Raw genomic sequence first — 17,770 nt, 5'->3', positions numbered from 1 at the left:
TCTCTCTAGCCTACGTGTATATTTAAGGAATTCGATAAAATCGAATTCCGAAAGCCCAACGCATTCCTCACATCGATCTTCCAATTGGCAGGTTTTATCCCGACAATTGGAACAAACGGTGTGAGGATCGATAGAGGCCTTCGGAAGACGCCTTGAACAGTCCCTAGCATTACACTTCCTGAATTTAGGGACTTGAGAAGGGTCAGCCATTTTGAATTAGTCAAAGGGGAATTAAAAAACTATCCAAAGTCATCAACAAATAATCCGATATCAACAAAAGAATGCAAGGATGTATTGAAGATAAAGCCTGCAAAGCGAAAGCTCAAAACTAGAAATGTGTACTTCACCAAAAAGATGTGAAAACCAATCCAGTTAGCAACAGCGAATTTAGTAGGTCTTGCCGGTAGCACGACAGAGAGAAAATTGAGTTCTGTGTTTACATTGAGTACTGAGTACCTGCCCGACAGATGGCGCTGTTGATGTACACCCCCTACCTGCATAGCGATCGCTGGCGGATTTTGAACGTAGAGTTTTCTGTCGAGCAGCAGAGCTGCAGCTTATATAATCACCGGCTAAGTTTAATATTGAAAACTACCCTTTAATGTACAGAACACTTAATGCATGTACTACAGTACCCTAAACTAAAACAGGCACAAATATTAAAGGCGATTTTATATCATGCGTTTCCTAAACACGCCAAAAAGCACGATAAAAAATGGCAACCAATGTTTTGTTTACGTTTCTCTGATCATAATGAAGAAACAAACGCATTTACTGTACACATCTGTGTATAGGTTAGTTTTTGCATCGATTATATTGATTATTCAGTACAGTATGTTGATTTTGTTATTACCAATATGTATATATATATGGGTTATGAAAAAAATCCGCGAAGTGGTGAATCCGCGATGGTCGAACCGCGAAGTAGCGAGGGTTCACTGTACTTCCAAATTTGTCATTTGTTCCTACATGAACACAAAACCTTTGCTCTTTATTATGGAGACTCACCCTTAGGAGGGTAGAAGTTCAAATTCCAACTGGCTGAAAAACTTGACCTGGCATACAGCTTATGAACTCAAAAAAAAGCATGAGAGAGGTAACCTGACACTTCATAAACTCTCAGTCTGGTAAAGCTGGAGAGTTTGACAGCCTGAGGAAATCCTGGTGAATGAATGAAAACAAGCACTGTGACTTGGCTAGGTAAGAGTTAAGAGTAATATTAACCACTTTCAAGCTTAAACCTGGACAACCGCTGGTGTTATGGGGTCCTTTGACTGGCCAGATAGTACTACATTGGATCCTTCTCTCTGGTTACGGTTCATTTTCCTTTTGCCTACACATACACTGGATAGTCTGGCTTATTCTTTACATATTCTCCTTTGTCCTCATACACCTGACAACACTGAGATTACCAAACAATTCTTCTTCACAAAAGGGGTTAACTACTGCACTGTAATTGTTCAGTGGCCACTTTTTTCTTGGTAAGGGTAGAAGAGACTCTTTAGCAATGGTAAGCAGCTCTTTTAGAAGGACACTCCAAAATCAAATCATTGTTCTCCAGTCTTAGGTAGTGCCATAGTCTCTGTACCATGGTCTTCCACTGTCCTGGTTAGAGTTCTTTTGCTTGAGGGTACACTCGGACACACTATTCTATCTTATTTGTCTTCCTCTTGTTTTGTTAAAGTTTTTATGGTTCATATAGGAAATATTAATTTTAATATTACTGTTCTCAAAATATTTTATTTTTCCTTGTTTCCTTTCCTCACTGGGCTATTTTCCCTGTTGGAGCCCCTGGGCTTATAGCATCCTGCTTTTCCAACTAGGGTTGTAGCTTAGCAAGTAATAATAATAATAATAATAAAAAGGCCAACTCCCCCTCGCAGGGATATTGGGGACATAAAATATATGCAATATTTTAGGCCACACAAGTAAAAATGGTTCTTACCCACAGTCAGATGTAAGCCAGCCTACAGTCATCCGAATGCTGTGCCCCAAGAGAGAGGAAGATGAAGGAAGAAAAGGACCAGTCATTCTGTTCAGTCATCCCAGATTGATACTGGGTATAATCCACCCTTGACCATCTGCTACCAATCCTGCAAGGGAGCTGATGTAGCTAAACCACTTGTTGAGCAGCCACCACAGGTCCCAGAGTAAATGTATCCAAATTCTTGTGGGTTACATCATGCAAGTAATGAGCAGTAAATGGACGTTATGGGAGGAACTCACCAAAGGAGAACCTCTGGTCTTCGCTTGTTTGACTTGTATGAAGGCCTCTCGTACTTTCGAATTCTTGGGGACCGTCTTCGTATCCTTAGGCTACCAACGGGACAGCAAATACTCCTGCAGTAAGGAAAGTCTGAAGGGTGCCTGTCACCCCGTAGGGGCCTGAACCTCACTTGCCTGAGGCTCAATCTCCTCCGGGGGTGGTCTGATAGGAGATCGTAGTTCGGGAGGAGCTACCTCGATAGGAGAAAGCCTGAAGTACGATACCAGCGAGATCTTTCTAAGAGAACCTAGTTCCCTACTCACTCGAGGATGAAGAAGGTCTGCGTGTGGAGCAATCTGTTTCGGCATCCTCCTCCTCTGCTTTGCCGTAATGACAGGTGTCGGCTAGATAGTATTAAAGTCCGAGGACTTGGGCACCCCTAGTGCCAACTCTCAGTCTGCCAAAGGGAGAGAGGGGCATCAGTGGAACAGGATTCCCAGCAGAAGGTGGTCTCGTCCTATAGTCAGACGGCAAAACAGAAGAAGAGGAGGAAGCAGGCCTTTCCAGTGGGATGACCAGAGTAGAAGCATCCACAGGCCTCTGTCTAGGAGGAATCTGAGCTGGTTGAGGCTCAATTGCCAACTTTAATGCCTTGATCAAGATATCGAACCAAGAAGGTTGTTCGCCAACAGTAGATATGTCCAGGATTTCCTTAAGGAGACCAGTAGGTGTAGAGCACTTCCTTGCACGGGGCTGCCTTGGAACTTGGAACTGTGGAAAAGAAGGGATGGGAACAGTCACTGGAGAGAGTCATGAAGGTCAGTGACACACCGAAGAGCATCATGAAGAAAAGTGACACACTGGAAAGCATCGTGAAGACAAGTGACGTGTTGGAGAGCGTAGTGAAAACGAGTGACTCCCTGGAGAGCGTCGTGAAGACGAGAGATGCGCTGAAAACATAGCGATGGCGAGTGACGCGTGGGAGATTGATGAGGTGATCGACGAGTTGGCGAGCGACGCGCAGGAAACCATCGCATGGAAGAGTGAAGGTGATCAGCGCGGTGAGATAAGGAGTGGACAACAGGATCCATCTGGGCACCACATTGAAGGAACTCAAGAAGGACTTCCCTGGAAGGAGGTCCATCTACGCCCAATGACGACCAAGCCTGCAGTACATCTGAAAGCAAAAATGATTCTCCCGAGGATGGGGGCAAAGGTGCTTCACTAAGGGAAGCAACAATGCCTCTGTTGCCCCGAGGTTACCATGGGCTAAATCAGTCCATGCTCCTACTCAACCAGCCTTTGTAAGAGTTGGACAGAGGAGCAGCTTCGGGACTAGGTGGGGGGGGGGAGAAAGAAGAAGTCTGAGGTCTCTTTGCCTTCGAGGAAGACCCCAAAGGTAAAGGGTTTCTCTTAGACTTCTTACGCGTACGCCTAACCCTCTCCCACTGGGAAGCAGACCACTCCCTATACTCATTGATGCCCTCTGCAGGTTGGGCACAAGGAGTCAGTCTCAACCGAGGACATGAAGGTGGCGCAAGCCCGCCTTTCAGGTCCTGGACATACACACATGAGAAGTGTCAAGGGAGACACCCATCCATCCATATACCAAGGCACTGCCCCCAATTTTGGGGGGTAACCGACACCATCAATGAAACAAAACAAAAAGGGGACCTCTACTCTTTATGTTCCTTCAGCCTAATCAGGGACTCAACCGAGTTCAGCTGGTACTGCTAGGGTGCCACAGCCCAACCTCCCACATTTCCACCACAGATGAAGCTTCATAATGCTGACTCCCCTACTGCTGCTACCTCCGCGGTCATCTAAGGCACCGGAGGAAGCAGCAGGGCCTACTGGAACTGCGTCACAATCGCTCGCCATTCATTCCTATTTCTAGCACGCTCTCTTGCCTCTCTCACATCTATCCTCCTATCACCCAGAGCTTTCTTCACACCATCCATCCACCCAAACCTTGGCCTTCCTCTTGTACTTCTCCCATCAACTCTTGCATTCATCACCTTCTTTAGCAGACAACCATTTTCCATTCTCTCAACATGGCCAAACCACCTCAACACATTCATATCCACTCTAGCCGCTAACTCATTTCTTACACCCGTTCTCTCCCTCACCACTTCGTTCCTAACCCTATCTACTCGAGATACACCAGCCATACTCCTTAGACACTTCATCTCAAACACATTCAATTTCTGTCTCTCCATCACTTTCATTCCCCACAACTCCGATCCATACATCACAGTTGGTACTATCACTTTCTCATATAGAACTCTCTTTACATTCATGCCCAACCCTCTGTTTTTTACTACTCCCTTAACTGCCCCCAACACTTTGCAACTTTCATTCACTCTCTGACGTACATCTGCTTCCACTCCACCATTTGCTGCAACAATAGACCCCAAGTACTTAAACTGATCCACCTCCTCAAGTAACTCTCCATTCAACATGACATTCAACCTTGCACCACCTTCCCTTCTCGTACATCTCATAACCTTACTCTTACCCACATTAACTCTCAACTTCCTTCTCTCACACACCTTTCCAAATTCTGTCACTAGTCGGTCAAGCTTCTCTTCTGTGTCTGCTACCAGTACAGTATCATCCGCAAACAACAACCGATTTACCTCCCATTCATGGTCATTCTCGCCTACCAGTTTTAATCCTCGTCCAAGCACTCGAGCATTCACCTCTCTCACCACTCCATCAACATACAAGTTAAACAACCACGGCGACATCACACATCCCTGTCTCAGCCCCACTCTCACCGGAAACCAATCACTCACTTCATTTCCTATTCTAACACATGCTTTACTACCTTTGTAGAAACTTTTCACTGCTTGCAACAACCTTCCACCAACTCCATATAACCTCATCACATTCCACATTGCTTCCCTATCAACTCTATCATATGCTTTCTCCAGATCCATAAACGTAACATACACCTCCTTACCTTTTGCTAAATATTTCTCGCATATCTGCCTAACTATAAAAATCTGATTCATACAACCCCTACCTCTTCTAAAACCACCCTGTACTTCCAAGATTGCATTCTCTGTTTTATCCTTAATCCTATTAATCAATACTCTACCATACACTTTTCCAACTACACTCAACATGTTATTTTCATTAGTAAAATAAATTTTTGAATATACTTACCCGATAATCATGTAGCTGTCAACTCCGTTGCCCGACAGAATTCTACGGAAGGGATACGCCAGCGATCGCTATACAAGAGGGGGGTGTACTCACCAGCGCCACCTGTGGCCAGGTACTGCAGTACTTCTTGTTGACACCACCTCAATTTTTCCTCGGTCCACTGGTTCTCTATGGGGAGGAAGGGTGGGTCAATTAAATCATGATTATCGGGTAAGTATATTCAAAAATTTATTTTACTAATGAAAATAACATTTTTCAATATTAATCTTACCCGATAATCATGTAGCTGATTCACACCCAGGGAGGTGGGTGAAAACCAGTGTACATGTATATCAAGAAGCTAAGTATCCCGTATTTCATATTATCAGTTATTCAAAATAACGATGAAATTATAAGTACCTGGTGAGGAAGTCGACTTGAACCATTACTCTGCCTTTAATAAGTTCGTCTTCCTTACTGAGCGCAGCGTTCCTCTTAGGAGGCTGAACAACTCTAAGGTGCTGAAGTATCAAGGGCTGCAACCCATACTAAAGGACCTCTACACAACCTCTAACCTAGGCGCTTCTCAAGAACGAATTGACCACCCGCCAAATCAACTAGGATGCGGAAGGCTTCTTAGCCTACCGTAACAACCCAAAAACAACAATAAAAGCATTCAAGAGAAAGGTTAAAAAAGGTTATGGGATTAAGGGAATGTAGTGGCTGAGCCCTCACCTACTACTGCACTCGCTGCTACGAATGGTCCCAGGGTGTAGCAGTTCTCGTAAAGAGACTGGACATCTTTGAGATAAAATGATGCAAACACTGACTTGCTCCTCCAATAGGTTGCATCCATAATACTCTGCAGAGAACGGTTCTGTTTGAAGGCCATCGAAGTAGCTACAGCTCTCACTTTGTGGGTCCTTACCTTCAGCAAAGCGAGGTCTTCATCCTTCATGTGAGAATGAGCTTCTCTAATCAGAAGCCTTATGTAATACGAAACTGCGTTTTTGGACATAGGCATCGAAGGTTTCTTGATGGCACACCATAAGGCTTCTGATTGTCCTCGTATAGGTTTTGACCTTTTAAGATAATACTTTAGAGCTCTGACAGGGCAAAGAACTCTCTCTAGCTCGTTACCCACCATGTTGGAGAGGCTAGGAATTTCGAACGATCTAGGCCAAGGACGTGAAGGAAGTTCATTTTTTGCCAAAAACCCGAGCTGTAAGGAACATGTTGCTGTTTCGGATGTGAATCCTATGTTCCTGCTGAAGGCGTGAACCTCACTAACTCTTTTGGCTGTTGCAAGGCAGACGAGGAAAAGAGTTTTGAGAGTAAGGTCTTTGAAAGAGGCTGACTGGAGAGGTTCAAATCTAGGAGACATCAGGAACCTTAAGACTACGTCTAGATTCCAGCCTGGAGTGGACAAGCGACGTTCTTTAGAGGTCTCGAAAGACTTAAGGATGTCCTGTAGATCCTTGTTGGAAGAAAGATCCAAGCCTCTGTGGCGGAAAACTGATGCCAACATACTTCTGTACCCTTTGATCGTAGGAGCCGAAAGAGATCTAACATTCCTAAGATGTAACAGGAAGTCAGCAACTTGGGTTACAGAGGTATTGGTAGAGGAAACTGCATTGGCTCTGCACCAGCTTCGGAAGACTTCCCACTTGGATTGATAGACTCTACGAGTGGAAATCCTCCTTGCTCTGGCTGCCTCCTTCGAAAAGCCTCTAGCTCTAGAGAGTCTTTCGATAGTCTGAAGGCAGTCAGACGAAGAGCGTGGAGGCTTGGGTGTACCTTCTTTACGTGAGGTTGACGTAGAAGGTCCACTCTTAGAGGGAGAGTCCTGGGAACGTCGACCAGCCATTGCAGTACCTCTGTGAACCATTCTCTTGCAGGCCAAAGGGGAGCAACCAACGTCAGCCGTGTCCCTTCGTGGGAGACGAACTTCTGGATGACTCTGTTGATGATCTTGAACGGCGGGAATGCATAAAGATCGAGATGGGACCAATCCAGCAGAAAAGCATCCACGTGAACTGCTGCCGGGTCTGGAATTGGGGAACAGTACAATGGGAGCCTCTTGGTCATGGAGGTGGCGAACAGATCTATCGTTGGCTGACCCCACAAGGTCCAAAGTCTGTTGCACACGTCCTTGTGAAGGGTCCATTCTGTGGGGATGACCTGACCCTTCCTGCTGAGGCGATCTGCCGAGACGTTCATATTGCCCTGAATGAATCTCGTTACCAGCTTGAGGTTTAGACTTCTTGACCAAATGAGGAGGTCCCTTGCGATCTCGTATAGCTTCTTCGAATGAGTCCCTCCCTGCTTGGAGATGTATGCCAAGGCTGTGGTGTTGTCGGAGTTCACCTCCACCACCTTGTTTAGCAGGAGGGACTTGAAGTTCATTAAGGCCAGATGTACTGCCAACAACTCCTTGCAATTGATGTGAAGCGTTTCCTGTTCCTTGTTCCATGTCCCCGAGCATTCCTGTCCGTCCAAGGTCGCGCCCCAGCCCGAGTCTGATGCGTCCGAATAGAGATGAAGATTGGGGGTCTGAACAGCTAACGAGAGACCCTCCTTGAGAAGGATGTTGCTCTTCCACCACATGAGAGTAGTCTTCATCTCTTTGGTAACAGGAATAGAGACCGCTTCGAGCGTCAAATCCTTGTCCCAGTGAGCTGCTAGATGGAATTGAAGGGGGCGGAGGTGGAGTCTCCCTAACTCGGTGAACAGTGCTAACGATGACAGGGTCCCTGTTAGACTCATCCACTGTCTCACCGAGCATCTGTTCCTCTTCAGCATGCTCAGAATGCACTCTAGGGCTTGGTTGATTCTTGGGGCCGACGGAAAAGCCCGAAAAGCTTGACTCCGAATCTCCATTCCCAGGTAAACAATGGTTTGGGAAGGAATAAGCTGGGACTTTTCTAAGTTGACCAAAAGACCCAGTTCCTTGGTCAAGTCCAAAGTCCAATTGAGACTCTCCAGACAGCGACGACTTGTGGGGGCTCTTAACAGCCAGTCGTCTAAATAAAGGGAGGCTCTGATGTCCGCCAAGTGGAGGAATTTCGCCAGATTCCTCATCAGTCGCGTGAACACCATAGGTGCCGTGCTTAGGCCAAAACACAGGGCTTGGAATTGGTACACAACCTTTCCAAAAACGAATCTCAGAAAAGGTTGGGAGTCTGGATGAATGGGGACGTGAAAGTAAGCGTCTTTCAGATCCAACGAGACCATCCAGTCCTCCTGCCTGACCGCTGCTAGGACCGACTTGGTCGTCTCCATAGTGAACGTCTGCTTGGTGACATAAGCATTGAGCGCACTGACGTCCAGCACCGGTCTCCAACCTCCTGTCTTCTTGGCCACCAGAAAGAGACGGTTGTAGAAGCCCGGGGATTGATGATCCCGGACTATCACCACTGCCTCCTTCTGTAACAGAAGCGACACCTCTTGATGTAACGCTAGCCTCTTGTCCTTTTCCTTGTAGTTGGGAGAGAGGTTGATGGGAGAAGTGGTCAGAGGGGGATTGCGGCAGAATGGTATCTTGTAACCCTCCCTTAGCCACTTGACAGACTGGGCGTCTGCACCTCTTCTTTCCCAAGCTTGCCAGAAGATCTTGAGTCTGGCTCCTACAGCTGTCTGGAGAGGAGGAGAGTCAGTGTTTGCCTTTCGAAGACTTGATACCTTTCTTGGACCTGCCCCTGTGACCGTCTGGACGGGTACCTCCTCGGCTGGGGGCTCTGCCACGAAAGGGCAGAATAAATCTAGTAGCAGGAGTATCAGCCACTGGGGTGCGGTAAGTTCTAGGAACTGAAGGAGCAATCTTAGCCTTCCGTGCTGAAGAGGCCACAAGATCATGCGTGTCCTTCTGAATGAGAGCCGCAGACAATTCCTTGATAAGATCCTCAGGAAACAGGAACTTAGAAAGAGGAGCAAAAAGTAACTGCGCCCTTTGGCAAGAGGTGATACCAGTGGAAAGGAAGGAGCAAAGCTGTTCCCTTTTCTTGAGGACTCCCGATACAAACATAGAGGCAAGTTCGCCGGAACCATCGCGAATTGCTTTGTCCATACAGGACATGATCAACATGGCCGAGTCTCTGTCAGATGGGGCAGTCTTCTTGCTCAAGGCCCCCAGGCACCAATCGAGAAAATTAAAAATTTCAAAGGCGCGAAAGACTCCCTTCAAGAAGTGGTCCAGGTCAGAAAAGGTCCAGCAGACCTTAGAGCGTCTCATAGCTGACCTTCGTGGAGAGTCAACCAAACTTGAGAAGTCAGCCTGGGCAGAGGCAGGGACCCCCAAGCCTGGTTCCTCTCCTGTGGCATACCAGACGCCCGCCTTAGACGTCAGCTTAGGAGGTGGAAACATAAAAGACGTCTTTCCCAGTTGCTGCTTGGACTGCAACCAATCCCCTAACATTCTCAAAGCTCTCTTTGAAGATCTAGCGAAGACGAGCTTAGTGTAGGCAGACTTAACAGGTTGCATGCCTAGAGAGAACTCGGATGGAGGAGAGCGAGGGGTAGCAGACACAAAGTGATCCGGGTAAAGTTCTCTGAACAGAGCCAGAACCTTGCGAAAGTCGATGGAGGGTGGCAATGACTTGGGTTCCTCCACGTCAGATGAAGGATCATCCAGGTGAGCAGCTTCATCCTCAGAAACCTCATCACCTGAGGGTTGAGAAGCGAGAGGTAAAGTTAAAGCGGTCTGCTGAATGGCTGAATCCTGAAGAGCGGGTGCATGCGCACTTGCGGATTCATCCTCAAGTCTTTGTTGAAGAGGATGAGGGCTGGTAATGACAAAGTCCTGAGGCTGGGATGAAGGAGGTTCTGCGGAGGTCTGAGGAGCAAGCGTGGTGAGAGGCGACTGTAGTAAAGCATGAGGCTCATGCTGCATAGACTGCGGTTCAAGTTGAATGGGAAGAGGCTCAAGCTGAGGAGAAAGTGGCAGATGCATGCGTTGAGGTGGCTGACTCATAGCATGAGGTTCCTGCCTCAAGAGTTGCGCTTGCTTCAAGGGTTGAGGTGGCTGCGCAGAGAGAGGCTCTTGCCTCACGAGTTGAGGTTCTTGAGGTGCTTGCCTCGAGAGTTGAGGTTCTCGCCTCGAGGAAAGTGGAGGTGGCTGCTGCGAGAGTTGAGGTGGCTGCTTCAAGGATGGTAGAGGTTGTCGTACCTCAAGAGGTTGCTGCCTCGAGGATGGAGGTAATGCAAGATACTCCTGCCTCAAGGGTAGAGGAGGTTGTAAAGCATAAGGTTCCTGTCCCCATTGTTGAGGAGGTTGCTGCGTGGTAAGAGGCTCCTGCCTCAAAGAAAGTGGAGGTTGCTGCACAGCGCTGGTATCTGGCAACTCCCAACGCGGCAGCTCACGCATGGAGGTAGCTTGAGGAACCTCAACCTCATACGTCTGGCAGATTGTACTGCGCTGAGGAGGAGGAGCGCTCGCAGGAGGAGGTGTATTAACCTTCTCTGCCTGAAACTCCCGCATCAACACCGCAAGCTGCGACTGCATAGTCTGCAGCAAAGCCATCTTAGGATCAACAGAAGTTGAGGTCTGTTGAGGCATAGCTTTAACAGAAGTTGAGGTCTGTTGAGGCAGCACCTTGCCTCTCTTAGGAGGCGTGCAGTCACCTGATGACTGCGGCGAGTCCGAGCTATCCCAATGGCTACACCCTGGCTGTTGGACTCGCGCGGTCTGGACTTTACGCTTAAGAGGTCTTGAGGCCTGAGTCCAGCGTTTTCTCCCCGAAAAATCTTCTGCAGACGAGGATCTTAAGGGCTCAATCGTCTGAGAGTGGAAGTGACGATCTCTATAAGATACGCCCGCAACCACTGAGGATACTACTGTGCGCCGATCAAGGCCTGCCGAACCCTTTTGCCCTTCGACATTGCTTCTCCCCTGGGCTTGGGAGCTTGCAAGAGGTCCCGGACTGGGAGGACGACTGGCACGCACAGAAGTATCCTCACGCGCAACACTGACACTAGCACTAGGCACAGCACTGGCACTACCACTTCCCACTGCACTTTTCACTTTAAGTTCCTTGACGTCTGCCAAAAGGAACTTGTGGTCACTCACTACCGACTCCACTTTATCACCTAAAGCCTGAATAGCACGTAAAACATCTGACATATCAGGCTGAGCACTAATAGTAGGTTCGGGGGTAGCCACTACAGGGTGAGGAAAAGGTTGAGGATCATGGGGGGAGGAATAAAGTAAAGAGCGAGCCGAACTCCTCCTAACTCTCTCTCTCTCTAACTTAGTGGTATACTTAAGGAATCGAATAAAATCAAGTTCCGAAAGTCCGGCACATTCCTCACATCGATCTTCCAACTGACAGGATTTTCCCCTACAGTCGGAACAAACGGTGTGAGGATCAACCGAGGCCTTCGGAAGCCGCCTAATACAAGTCCTACATCGTCTTTGGGGAGGAGCTTGAGAATGGTCGGACATCTTGAATCAGAGAACAGTCAAGGGGGATTCCAAATTAAAGCTAAAGATCGTTAAACCATAAATCAAAATTAATCCAAAAGCTATCTAAGCTAAGGGAAAAGCTTCCTGTATAGCGAAAGCTGAAATCTCAGAGCAATACTTCACCAAAACCGTGAACAAAGACTCCAAAATTATAAGCGTATCCATGTAGGTCTTGCCGGAAGCACGACAGAGGAAAAATTGAGGTGGTGTCAACAAGAAGTACTGCAGTACCTGGCCACAGGTGGCGCTGGTGAGTACACCCCCCTCTTGTATAGCGATCGCTGGCGTATCCCTTCCGTAGAATTCTGTCAGGCAACGGAGTTGACAGCTACATGATTATCGGGTAAGATTAATATTGAAAAAAACTAATTCCTCTTGAATTACAACACTCATGCACATCTCCCTTACCCTTATATAGTGGTACAATACATGCACAAACCCAATCTACTGGTACCATTGACAACACAAAACACATATTAAACAATCTCACCAACCATTCAAGTACTGTCACACCCCCTTCCTTCAACATCTCAGCTTTCACACCATCCATACCAGATGCTTTTTCTACTCTCGTTTCATCTAGTGCTCTCCTCACTTCATCTATTGTAAGCTCTCTCTCATTCTCATCTCCCATCACTGGCACCTCAACACCTGGAACAGCAATTATATCTGCCTCCCTATTATCCTCAACATTCAGCAAACTTTCAAAATATTCCGCCCACCTTTTCCTTGCCTCCTCTCCTTTTAACAACCTTCCATTTCCATCTTTCACTGTCTCTTCAATTCTTGCGCCATCCTTCCTTACTCTCTTCACTTCTTTCCAAAATTTCTTCTTATTCTCTTCATATGACTGACCCAATCCCTGACCCCACCTCAGGTCAGCTGCCCTCTTTGCCTCACGTACCTTGCGCTTTACTTCCACATTTTTCTCTCTATATTTTTCATACTTCTCTATACTATTACTCTGCAGCCATTCTTCAAAAGCCCTCTTTTTCTCTTCCACTTTTACCTTCACTCCTTCATTCCACCATTCACTGCCCTTCCTCATGCTGCCTCCAACAACCTTCTTGCCACATACATCCCTTGCAATCCCAACAAAATTTTCTTTTACTAACTTCCACTCCTCCTCTAAATTACCAGTTTCTCTTACTCTCACCTCGTCATATGCCATTTTCAACCTTTCCTGATATTTACTTTTTACCCCCGGTTTTATTAGCTCTTCAATCCTCACTACCTCCCTTTTACATCCACCTACTCTATTCCCCCACTCTTTTGCTACAACTAATTTTCCTTCCACCAAAAAATGATCAGACATACCGTTAGCCATACCCCTAAACACGTGCACGTCTTTCAATCTTCCAAACATTCTTTTAGTTATCAACACATAATCCATTAATGCCCTTTCTACTACTCTTCCATTTGCCACTCTTACCCATGTATACTTATTTTTATCTTTCTTTTTAAAGAAGCTAGCACTTATTACCATCTCTTGTTCAACACACATGTCTACCAGTCTCTCACCACTCTCATTTTCACCTGGTACGCCATACTTCCCAATGACACCTTCTACCTCTCCAGCGCCCACTCTAGCATTTAAGTCACCCATAACAACTACATAATTCCTTCTACCCAGTCCTTCTACACACCTAGTTAATTCATTCCAGAACTCATTTCGCTCTTCTTCACTTTTCTCACTACCTGGCCCATACGCACTGACAAACGCCCAACATTCCCTACCCAACCTAACCCTTACCCACATTAACCTAGATGATATCTCCTTCCATTCCACTACTTTACCTGTCATCCATTCACTCAGCAATAACGCCACACCCTCTCTCGCTCTTCCCCTTTCAATCCCAGACACTCTACCAGACATTTCACCAAACATCACTTCACCTTTTCCTTTCATCTGTGTCTCACACAAGGCCAATACATCCATCCTTCTACTTCTAAACATACTTCCAATCTCACATCTTTTACTCTCTATCGTACTACATCCACGCACATTCAAACACCCCAAAACTAGAGTGCGGGGAGCAGTCACTCTCCCCCCAGCTCCATCTCCTTGTCGATGTCTCGCAGGAATTTTATACAGGAGAGGGGGTTCCCAGCCCCCTCGTCCCGTCCCTTTTAGTCGCCTCTTACGACACGCAGGGATAACGTTGGAGCTATTCTAATTTTTATATGCCCCCGCGGCCACAGGGGGCAAGGGAGAGACACACCTGAAAAAGAAAAATAATTATGGAAAGCAATGGTCTGCATGGGCAAGTCTTAGCAGGATCAGAGAGTGGACAAGTCCGTTCTCTCCAGTGGCAAAAGAAAAAGTGGTGAGATATCACTGATATGTGAGTGAGTAGAGGATACCTGGTAACCCCGGATACCCCCTCCTCCCTCCCACTAACTAGCAGTTGGATGGTTGCCACCTCACTTTTTAGTCTAACGGCTAGTCTTCCAGTTTTGCCAAAAGATAATCCCTATTAAATAGCGTTTGGTTTGTAAGTGTTGGAACAAATATGAAGTGTCTATTCCACTGCAGTTACCTAATTACCAGTTATTCAAACAAGTCTTACTTCTCTCGGAATTTTGAAAAAGGTATACACTTTCTCACGACGTGCTGTATACCTCTCCTCATCATTTTCGAGCAGGTATCCTCTCCTTAGTTCAGACTTCAAATAGTCTTGAAAGGACAAACCTGAAAAATAGAAACAAATCACTTGTGGGCAATCATTTTGTTTATAGTAACATACAAATATTCAAATTCTCTAACAAAATCTTAAATAACTTAGATGTACCATGAATAAACAACTTCTTTTACTTTTAATATACAGTAATACACAATACAGTGGGTTATTAATTGAATATAAACTTGTCTATATTGTAGTTTATAATAGTCTTAAATCATCTTCTCAGAAGGCTATCCTTCACTAAAGGAAAACTCTCTTACTGATTACAGTACATTAAAAATAACATAACAGCACAGTATTATCTTGGTGAGCTGAAGCAGATAAAACTAGGAAATTTTTTCCTTTATGAATAATATAAAATATCTTAAATTGTATATGTATATCTCCAGTATACAAACCTCTTTTATTAACAAATCTTAATTTCTTTTTAAGGGGGTGCTCATGTCAGAACTCTTTAGTATTATTTTCCATTTAAATGTTTTAAAGGCCCCTCATGAATGGCAGAGGCAAGGGACAGTGACACTGCCCTATCAAGCAGGACAATGCCCTAGAGACTGACCATATTACATATGATCAGCGCCCAAGCCACCTCTCCATTCAAGCTAGGAACAAGGATGGCAAGGCAATAGCTGCTGATGGCTTGGCAGATAGACCTATGGGCTCCCCCAACTCCCAATCCTTACTACACAAGGATGGTGAGGTTGCAGCGACCAGAGGAACTTAACGAGTTTTAGCATGACTCAAACCCCAGTCTGGCCATCACCAAGCAAGGACGCTACCACCACAAATATAAAGGTGTCTTAAGAAAAATCTTCAAGGATCTTAAGTTTTTCAAATCACCTAGGCCCTAAAAGAGGCTTCCAGTATCAAAGGAAAGGCAAGATGAGCTCTGTGTGTGTGTGTGTGTGTGTGTGTGTGTGTGTGTGTGTGTGTGTGTGTGGGAATTTGGTCAAGAACCTGTTAGATTGGTTTGGAATGTTATAGCTAACAAGTGATCCGGAACTGAAATAAAGTAATAAAAGTTATAGGACAATCATGATGGAATCATTAAAATTTAAATTTCCCCTACCCCTAATAGGTCCACTGTTAAGTAAATACTTGAGCACAATTTCCTCCTTAAGATGCTAACTGTAAAGCAAAAATAATACCTTGACCTCATGGACACTGATCTTAGCAAAGACAGTCCTCTTACAATCCCAAGTTAACCCCCGAAAAAATGTCTCAATTATAAAGGATGCTGTTCCAAAATATGGTTAGATAAACACTGTTCCTAAATATGGTTAGACATAGTCCTCATAAGTGAAACTTCTGGAAAACTTTCCATTTTAACTTAAAATGACAAATTTTAAAAGGAATTTGTATTTTTCCTACCCATCAATCCTGAATACTTTAATAATAATAATAATAATAATAATAATAATAATAATAATAATAATAATAATTCCTGTTGTTATTACTAGCAAAGTAAAAACCCTAGAAAAGGCAGGATGCTATAAGCACAAGGGCTCTAACAGAAAAATATCCTAGTGAGGAAAGAAAATAAGGAAATAAATAAACTTTATGCGAAGTAATGAATAAGTAAAATAAAATACTTTAAGAACAGTAATAACATTTAAACTTCATGCGAAGTAATGAATAAGTAAAATAAAATACTTTAAGAACAGTAGTAACATTAAAACGTATCTTTCATATATAAACTATGAAAATTACGAGTTTGAAAGTAATTGGTATTTTTCCTAACAAACAAACCTGGAGCTATTTATTGACATATCCTTTCGGCAAAGCTGAAAGACGAGCCAAGCTTAATCTAAGTGAGGAATAACCACCCAACCCGCTAGTTAGTGGGAGGTGGGGGGGAGCCAGCTACCATGCTCACTCACACACCTGGGCTCAGCAACCATTTTGCTTTCTGGCAGGACTTCTTGGGGGACATAGCTATCGGGCCAATTTGTATTAATAGCTCCAGGTTTGTATGTTAGGAAAAATACAAATTACTTTTAAATTTGTAATTTGTTCCAACACAAATACAAACCATTCGCTATTTATAGGGATGGCTTACCTCTTAGGAGGAAGGAAGTCCTCGCCAACTGGCTTTTGGCATTTGACTCGGGGTTCTCTCTCCTTCAAAATGAGACCAAAGGTAGTAGGAACCCTGCTCACGTTAAAATAGTTGTGCTTCGCACAATTAGCAGCCTGCAGAAGCTGTGTTTGTGATACTAGCAATGTGGCTGGTCTTAGTAAAAAGGATCTAGTCATAGGAATCTGAGAGTACTGAGACTTGGCCCAATAGCCCCCCTCGCAAGAGGTATTGGGGACGCAACAAGTATTACAGTATTTCTATACTTGGGTTACAAATGAGAATTGGATCTTACCTGCAGAGAGGCGAGGTCAGCTGTACTGAGTACTGCGGAGCTGAATCCCCAGAGGGGGAGAAGGTGAAGGAAAGGAAGAAGCCCGTCATTCTACTCCTTCACCCAAGACTAACCCAGGTAACCTCAGCCTTCAACCCTCTGCTACTTGTCCATCAAGGAGCTTGAGGTGCTTTAGACCACTCATTGTGCAGCCACCACAGGACCAATGGAAAATGTATCCATGTTCCTGTGGGTTACGTCTTTCCAATAGGGGGTGGTGAAGGTTGTTTGACACTTCCACACGCCCACGTGTAGTACCTGCGTCAAAGAGTAGTTTTTCTTGAAATGCCAGGGACGTTGCAATGCCCCTGACGTCATGAGCTCTGGGTCGCTTTTGTGGAGGAGGGTCAGGATTAAACGCAAAGTCAATGACATCGGGGATCCAAGAGGAAATTGTATTACTTGTGACCCTCCTTTTGACCTTCCCCATGCTGACAAACAGTACTGACACACAGGGGCTAGCTGCTGCTGTTCTTTTAAGGTAACACCTTAGACTCCTTACTTGGCAAAGTACCAGTTGGTCTGGGTCTTCAGTTGCAGAACGGAGACTATCCAGAATGGGCCGAATCTAGGATCCAACACAAAAAGGATTTTGAGTCTTAGCAATGAACTCGGGGACAAAGCTGAGTACTGTATTACTTCTACCCACCTCCTTGAGTGGGAGACGTCATAAGATAGACCATGCAGCTCACTGACTCTCTCAGCCGAAGCCAAAGCGAGTAGGAGCATCATCTTCAGGGTAAGGTGGCGATCTGTTGCATTGCATAATGGTTTGTAGAGGAACCCTTCAGAGACTGAAGGACCTGAACTATGTTTCAAGGAAGAGGTCTAACTTCCAACTGGGGACGAGTAATCTCAT

General features: G+C 45.4%; 1 protein-coding gene across 2 annotated transcripts in view; it reads right to left on the bottom strand.

The window, feature by feature from the left end:
* Positions 1 to 17,770, bottom strand: part of LOC137616713 (transmembrane anterior posterior transformation protein 1 homolog) — an 83,333-nt gene that overhangs the window by 49,263 nt on the left and 16,300 nt on the right. Inside the window, exon 2 of one of the 2 annotated variants that reach the window (XM_068346715.1) lies at positions 14,387 to 14,508. The exons of the other annotated variant lie outside the window; for it this stretch is intronic. Within the exon in view, the coding sequence (XP_068202816.1) occupies positions 14,387 to 14,508 (122 nt within the window). The remainder of the gene's footprint in view (positions 1 to 14,386; positions 14,509 to 17,770) is intronic. 2 annotated transcript variants of the gene reach the window in all.

Source organism: Palaemon carinicauda, chromosome 22, assembly GCF_036898095.1.
Source record: "Palaemon carinicauda isolate YSFRI2023 chromosome 22, ASM3689809v2, whole genome shotgun sequence".
NCBI classification, from domain to species: Eukaryota; Metazoa; Arthropoda; class Malacostraca; order Decapoda; family Palaemonidae; genus Palaemon; species Palaemon carinicauda.
This window is presented reverse-complemented; position numbering and strand designations above follow the sequence as displayed.